Genomic DNA, 7762 nt, shown 5'->3' on the forward strand with positions numbered 1-7762 from the left:
AAAATCTTTCTGCCGACTATCATCATTTCTTTTTTCAAACAAGAACAAGCAGATGAGATCAATTAAAACCCCAGCAGCAGCAACAAGGAACGCTAATTAAAAAAGAAGAAAAATAGTCTCTTAAATTTTGAGAAAATCAACTTGATGGAGGAATCACTTCTGGATACAATATTTATGGCTCGCATATTTGGCTAAAAAAAGGAACTACCTGAAAGGCTTAGCATATTTTAGAAGAATGATGTTATTTGCTTTTTTAATTTAGTAGTAAGCGTTGTATGGTTTTGTGTGTTTATAATTTTTTTGTGGAATTTGGGATTTTAACCACCTTGCTCAGTTTTTGCTGAAGTTGTGACTTACATTTAGTTTTTCTTGAAATGTTAACACACACTTATATATTATATTAGGTCACTTATTCTTGCTTGATTCACTTGTCAACTCAATTTTATGTATTAAGATAGTTGATTAAGTATTTTCATTTGATAATTTTTAAGGCATTTGATCAAATATTTTTATTTTTATGTTTGGATAGTGTGGCTAATTTTTTATAAAATAGAAATATTGTTGGTGTTTTAATTGGAAATTAGTGCACCAGGTGTATATGCAAATTAGTGGACGTGTCAGAGAGAAGCTCCAACACGCAGGGAGCTACGTGTTGCCAACAGCACGTGGGGGTGTTATTGTCACGTGGCGAAGTCTGCTTGCTTGGTGATGCAATTGTGGAGGGCGTGTTGACACGTGTCTTACTCTCGTTGGTTGGTGAAGCAACACGTGGGGGGCGTGCTGAGTCAGCATGTGGAGGGCGTGTTACCACGTGTCTCAATCTGGTTGGTTGGAGATGCAACACGTGGAAGGCGTGATGAGTGCTTCCCCTATATAAGACAAAGTTCGGTACCATTTCATTACGAAGAAGAGAGTTCTTTGAGTGTGTTGTTAGTGTAATGGAGGGTACTGCAAATTTGGTGGTGTATCACAACGGTGAGATTATACAGAATACTCATGAGGGAGTGAGCTTTGCGTGTGAGAATCCATTTTCGTTTGTGGTTCCATTTACCATGACGTTCATTGAGCTTCAAAACGGTCTCTGTCAAAGGATGAAGAACGATATGCTGAGGAGAGTGAGCAATATTCTGTATCGGAATCCTGTTATAATTTTTGGTAGTCTAATACAATTTGATATTATGCCGATCATTGATGAAGCCAGTATGCAGAATATGTTTCATATTCACCGGCAGACTCAAGTGCGACAGCCAAAGATTGAGCTTTATATTGAGTTTGAAAATGTAGAAGATGGGATTCAACATTATTCAGATATAGAGGATGATAGAGTTGAAGTGTACGAAGGAATGAACAGTGATAGCGAAGAGGTCTTCGAAGCTACTTATGAAGCCGGCAACGAAGACAAGGATGATGCTGTGGGAGGTGAGGCAGCAGTGGAGAATGTAGTGGTTCCTCCCGCAGTAAGTCAACCGATGAGCGTTCCACCTTTTATACGTATCTTGGATCTTAACGCTATGCATGTACCGGAATTTTCCGAATATACAAACATAGGTACATGATGAGTGAATAATACGTTTGTCTTCATTTATATTTTGGATGGATCAATCAGTAACGATTTCTGTTTTGTGTAGGTGTTGATGATCTTGAGGACGGGGAGTTTAGGATCGGAATGGAATATAGTTCTAGAAAGTCTGTCGTCACAGCAATCAGAAGTTACACTATTTCTAGAGGAGTCGACTATAATGTTTATGAGTCTGAGCCACAGACATTTTATGCAAAATGCAAGATGTATGGGCGTGGGTGCGACTGGCTTATCCGAGCCAGCTTGATACAGAAAAAAGGTTGTTGGGAGATACAGAGATACAACGGTAGGCACACATGCACCATGGGAACCATTTCACAGGATCATTCCAAGTTGGATTTGGACACAGTTGCTGAGACTATAAGGCCGTTGATTGAGACCGACCCGTCCATCAAGGTCAAATCTATAATTGCAGAAGTCCAGTCAAGGTTTAACTATACCATCAGTTATCGAAAGGCTTGGTTGGCAAAGCAGAAGTCCATAGCCAAATTTTTCGGTAGTTGGAAGGATTCTTACCAAGCTTTGCCATGGTGGCTCTCGGTCATGGTTCAGAAGATTCCTGGCTCAGTTGTCCAAATAGAAACACGACCCCTGTACAATGGGAGTGAGGAGGCGGGCGGTGTCAAAATACTTCATCGTGTATTTTGGAGTTTCAATCCATGCGTTAGGGCATTCAAGCATTGCAAGCCTCTAGTTCAGGTTGACGGCACACACCTATACGGAAAATACAAAGGTACACTTCTAGTTGCTGTTGCACAAGATGGGAATCAAAACATTGTGCCTATCGCTTTTGCCCTGGTGGAGGGGGAGACAGTTGATGCGTGGCACTTCTTTCTCCGAAATCTACGAAGTTATGTTGTTAGAAGAGACGGTGTGGGTATGATCTCAGGCCTACATGAGTCAATCCGAACAGCAGTAAATCGTTCAGGAGGTGATTGGCAACCTCCAAGAGCATGGTGGATGTTTTGTATAAGGCACATCAGTAGCAACTTCTTAAAGGAATTCAAAGTCCCGCACTTGCAAAAACTTGTTGTCAACATAGGGTATTCAAGGACGGTGGAGGAGTACAACATCAACTATAAGAGGTTGGAAGAGCGAGGAGAGGCATATGCTCGGTGGTGCGATGCCATTGGACTTAGACACTGGGTATTGGCATTTGATGAGGGACATCGATGGGGCCATATGACGACAAACATTGTCGAGTGCATTAATTCAGTGTTGAAGGGTGCCCGAAACCTCCCTGTGTTGGCGCTCGTCCGAGCAACATATTATCGGTTAAATGAACTATTTACGCAGAAGAGTGCCGAGACCCACGAACGCAAGCGTGCTGGATTTACTTATTCTGTATTTGCACAACAACGGATAGAAGCAAATATGCAACAGGCTGGGAATATAGTTGTGCACCGGTTTGATGGACGAAATGACGTGTTTGAGGTGCGTGAAATGCCTAGCGAAAAGGTGTTGGTAGTTGATCTTGCACGACGAACGTGTGATTGTGGGAACTTTCAGGTGGAACGATTACCATGTCGCCATGTTATTGCTTGTTGTGCTAACCGACGTCTCAATTGGCAGTTGTATGTGCATGATGTGTACAAGATGACAGAGGTTCGTAAGGTCTATAGATTTGAGTTCATGCCATTAGGCGATCCAGAGACATGGCCTGATTATCAGGGACCCACATTGGTCGCTAATCCCGCCTTGAGGCGAATGCCGAAAGGTAGTCCTAAATTGACCTGATACCTGTATGAAATGGACTCACGCGACATGCGTGGTCCTTGGATATGCCATCTCTGTGGTAGACAGGGTCATAGTCAGAGTCGATGTCTTCAGCGTGCTGGATCGAGTGGTGCTAGTGACAATGGTAGTCTATATATCTTTGTTGGTCTTTGTGTTTGTATGTTTAGGTTAATTTTATAAGTTAATACTTTTTATGTTCGTCGTGTTTGTATTTTTAAATTAGGATTTATCCATTAATGTTTTTCATGTTTGTTGTGTTTGTATTGTTAGGTTAATATTACATTAAATGCCTTTGTGAGTTAAACATACAAAATATTAACTAAGAATTACATTAACTTAATTTTGAAACCATAATTTGAAATTCGATTAGGGTTACATACAAAATATTAACTAAGAATTACATTAACTTAATTTTGAAACCATAATTTAAAATTCAATTAAATAAACATACAAATGATTAACTAAGAATTACATTAAACCTTTGCTCACTTCTTTCGAACCATCTAGTTCAGTGACCGAACCGCGACGGAGTAAACCTATCAGGTGGATTTTATTCCGTCCGTAGGTCATACGATTGTCCTTGAACTGAATCATCGACAGCCGGAGTGGCCGACCCACCTGCCTCTGCTGGAGCAGATGCACTTGGGTTGTACTCATCAACAACCTCGAATCCCACATGCGGCTCGAAGAAACCACTATCACACGACGCCAATAGCTCACTAAATAGCTTGAAGAAACCACTATCCAAAACTGCATTAATTTGGATTTGATTGGATTCTATTTTTTGCAAACTACTGGATCGAATCGGATTTTGGATCTACTTTTTATAACCGATCCAATTAAATCCAAACTGCACAATATGTTATAATGTTATTATTTTATTATTATATTTATAATTATACTTATAACATGTTTAATTTGTTATATATTTTTATATTATTCATATATTATTATTATTTAATAAATATTTTATGTTTAAAATGTGATTTATTTATTTATTTTAACTAACCTATAATTTTATTTCTATTGTTATGTTATAGTCAATGTTCTGAAAACCGGACCGGATTGGCCGGTCCAACCGGCAAAGAAAACGGTCCAATCCGCTATTAATAACCGTTCTTTCAAAAATCGTTCAAAAACTGTTGAACCGGCCGATTTTTGGCCGATTGGACTGAACCAGTAATCGGCCGATTCTTTTTAAACGTTGTCGTTTTGATTTTTATTTAAAAAGAAAAAAACCAATGTTCAACTTAACTCTCAGTCACCCCCTTCCCCCAACACACCCCCGGAAATAGATCCTCTCTAGTTTTTTTAACACTTGACAGAATATAGTGTAATCTCTCACCTTTGATTCTATAAGTGGGACCAGAAATAAATAAGAGATAGAGAGTAATGAATGGTTAGATTAAACACTGTACACTATCCAGTTTTTTCACTGGAGAGGATCCACTCCCCACACCCCCTGTTCATGAAACTATCCCTCTGAACTCTCAAGCAAAGTTCAAAATCACCCAACCAAAACCCTAGTTCTCCCTGCAACAGTTCTGCCGCAGTGCCGCCGCCGTCCGTGCTGTCGGTGCCTTCGCCTCCTCTTTTGTAGCCCATGTCCTCTCTTGTAGCTCAGCGTCCTCCTTCCCCTTGTCCCCGTCCTCCCTGGCTTCTTTGTTCGAGGCTTGGAGCAGCTCGCCGCCGTGTTGCAGGTCACTGTTGTCTTGCCGGTCGCCATCCGTGTCTCCGTCGAAGGTTAGTGGCACTGCTTTCACTTCTTCGGTTCTTCTCTTCCTTTTATGCTCTGTGTGCTAATTTTTGAATGTGAAATTGTGGATGAATTAATGACAATCAAATAATTGATTTTGTGCTGTTGCTCTTTTCTTAATTCCTGAAATTTTTGTTGAAATTTTCTTGTTGCTGCTAAGGATGGATTAGGGATTAGGGATTACTTGTTGCTGTTTTGTAATTAGGGATTATGCTCTGTTAGCTTTATTGATTTCAGGTTTAGTGTGATTAGGGATTACTTGTTACTGTTTTGTTATGTTTGTTGCTGAATGCTAAAATGGAAATCAAATCAAATGTTGTTTGTTGCTGAATGATATTTTTTGTTGCTGAATGCTGTTGGTAGTATTAATTTTGTGCTGCTATTAATTTTCTGGCGGTGCTGCTGCTGTTTTTAATTTTGTGAATGATTTATTAATTTCAGTTATGGATGATAGTTTTAACCTGCTGTTTTATGCTACTAATTTCAATGAAAAATTTGTCACTGATGTTGAGGGACTCTTAAGCTTATATGAAGCTTCACATCTTAGGATTCATGGAGAAGACATATTAGATGAAGCTCTTCGATTCACCTTAAATCCATTACTCTTATGAATGTTATTTTGTTTTATTTTATTTTTCAATTTGATGATATCTTTAATCTTTGTTGCCTATGTTAGTTGGTGTTTGTTGATGGCCTGGAGTTTTGAGCTGTTTGTTAGATGAGTTTAGTTGTGATAAATTTTGATAATTGTTATGTTTTGAGAAGGTTTGGTTTAGTGATTAGGTTGAGCTTGAGTTTAGATTGTGATAAATTTTGATAATTGTTATGTTTTGAGAAGGTTTGGTTCATTGATTAGGTTGAGCTTAATTGTAGAAGAGGTCTTGCTACTCGGTTGTAAGATTGTACAGTATTAACTTATTAAATGATTAGAATTGCATTTTGTTTGAACAGTGTTGACCTATTGAATAGTATTCAGTGATTGAAATTGCATTTTGCTATAGATGGTGATGATTTCTTATGGAATGACCAAGTTTGTATTAGACTACAAGTATGTGTTAGGCGTTTATTTATAATTTATTTATTATTTTATTATAAAATAGTTTTTTTCAGTTAGACCATGGTTGAACCAGTAAATCAGTGAACCAATAACTAAAATGGTTCGATGATCGATTCAGTTTTTAGAACCTTGGTTATAGTTGGTTTTTAAGATATTGTGAGACTTATTATGTCATTGCTGGTTATTTAAAATTTGATGTTGAGACTTGTTATATATATTTAATTTTTTTAATTTACAAAACCGTAAATCCAATCCAATCCAAACCGCATCGTAAGTAAAATTAGTATTCGAATCGAATGAATTTTTGACTCAAAATCGATCCAAACCGCACGGCGAACGCCTCTTACTATCTGTGAATAGTCGCAGGATGGAATTTATATAGATTATAGAATAAAGTAGGAGTGTAGGACAGGGCGAGGTTGGATAGTGCAAAAACCGCCTGTTGCCATCCCTGCAGCCCACTTTTTTGACCCACCTAACCAACATACACGGCAAAATCCCAAGCTCATTCTTTTCCATATTTACCATTTAGCCCCTCCCCTCCTACCATGCTCTTCAATTTCAACTAGCCCATCCATTTTCCCCTTCATCACAACTTGCAANNNCCACCTACTTCCTCTGCAATAAATTGTACTCCCTCTCTCTCTTTGTTGTTTTTTCTCTGACAATTTTAGCTCGTTCCATTACATTTTACGAGAGATGGGAAAAGTTTTGAATTTTTTAATCTAATTGAATTTAGAATAAAATCCAAAATAGTTTCTGACAATTACCTCAAAAGACAACAAAACCCTTAATAAAAAAAAATACCAATTCAACTCCTGAAATTTACTTTTATGAGAAAAGTCAATGTTATTTTTTTGGGACAGGGACTAATAAGTCCCAAAATAAAATCAAGAGCCGGATTGGATGGTTTTTTTTTTGGGAGCCTTGTTGTCCTTTCGAAATAATTGTCAGGGGCCGGATGAAGTATTCACTTTTGAATATATATTTGTGGGTTGTGTTTGTTCAGGTTGTGTTTGAGAGAGAGAGATAGATAGAGATTTGGCGGGAAAATGGAAGGCAGCGAAAGTGAGGCCATCTTTGAATCTCTGAATTTGAATCCGCAGCTCTTCGTCAACGAAGTTCGCAACACCGTGGACGATGTTGTTGATGAAGCTTTCGATTTCTTCCACCAGTAAGTAACACCCTCAAACACTCCCTTCTTCTCCTTTATTTTTTCACTTTCAATTCTGAAATATCATTGTTTGTTTTAATCGGTTTTGTAATTCTATAATTTCAGAGAGGCATCAACCAAGTTGAACTCTGAAGGCTACATACAAAAGTCTGAAGATCTGAAAAAAGGTAACTGTTCTGCTGAACTGAACAGAATTTTACCAGTTAGAGTTACTTTTGTTGTGATAATGGAAATTTGAGAGTATGATAGTTGGTAGCTAGAGTATGCTAAGTGTGGTTCATGCCATTGTTTTGGTTTTTGTGAAAAAGGGAGTTGATTGCGTTCGGCAGAGGACCCAATCTGTTTTGGACAGAAGCTTAGCTATGTGGGAAAAATACTGCTTACTTCACTGTTTTGCTGTTCCCCAAGGCTTTTGCATGCCAAACACTGTATGATTTCTCTCTCTCTCTCTCTCTCTCT

At 38.4% G+C, this 7762-nt stretch overlaps 2 protein-coding genes across 2 annotated transcripts in view; both read left to right on the forward strand.

Annotated features, from left to right (window-relative positions):
• The window catches only part of LOC107625140, a 4067-nt gene extending 501 nt beyond the window's left edge, over positions 1 to 3566 (forward strand). Inside the window, exons 2-3 of the mRNA XM_016327716.2 lie at positions 593 to 1548; positions 1629 to 3566. Coding sequence (XP_016183202.1) covers positions 939 to 1548; positions 1629 to 3316 — 2298 coding nt within the window. The 5' untranslated portion in view covers positions 593 to 938 and the 3' untranslated portion in view covers positions 3317 to 3566. The remainder of the gene's footprint in view (positions 1 to 592; positions 1549 to 1628) is intronic.
• The window catches only part of LOC107625142 (protein MIS12 homolog), a 4481-nt gene continuing 1730 nt past the window's right edge, over positions 5012 to 7762 (forward strand). The window contains exons 1-3 of the mRNA XM_021115689.1: positions 5012 to 5059; positions 7139 to 7303; positions 7409 to 7467. Of these exons, the coding sequence (XP_020971348.1) occupies positions 7182 to 7303; positions 7409 to 7467 (181 nt within the window). The 5' untranslated portion in view covers positions 5012 to 5059; positions 7139 to 7181. The remainder of the gene's footprint in view (positions 5060 to 7138; positions 7304 to 7408; positions 7468 to 7762) is intronic.

This window comes from Arachis ipaensis, chromosome B02, assembly GCF_000816755.2.
Source record: "Arachis ipaensis cultivar K30076 chromosome B02, Araip1.1, whole genome shotgun sequence".
In the NCBI taxonomy this organism is placed as follows: Eukaryota; Viridiplantae; Streptophyta; class Magnoliopsida; order Fabales; family Fabaceae; genus Arachis; species Arachis ipaensis.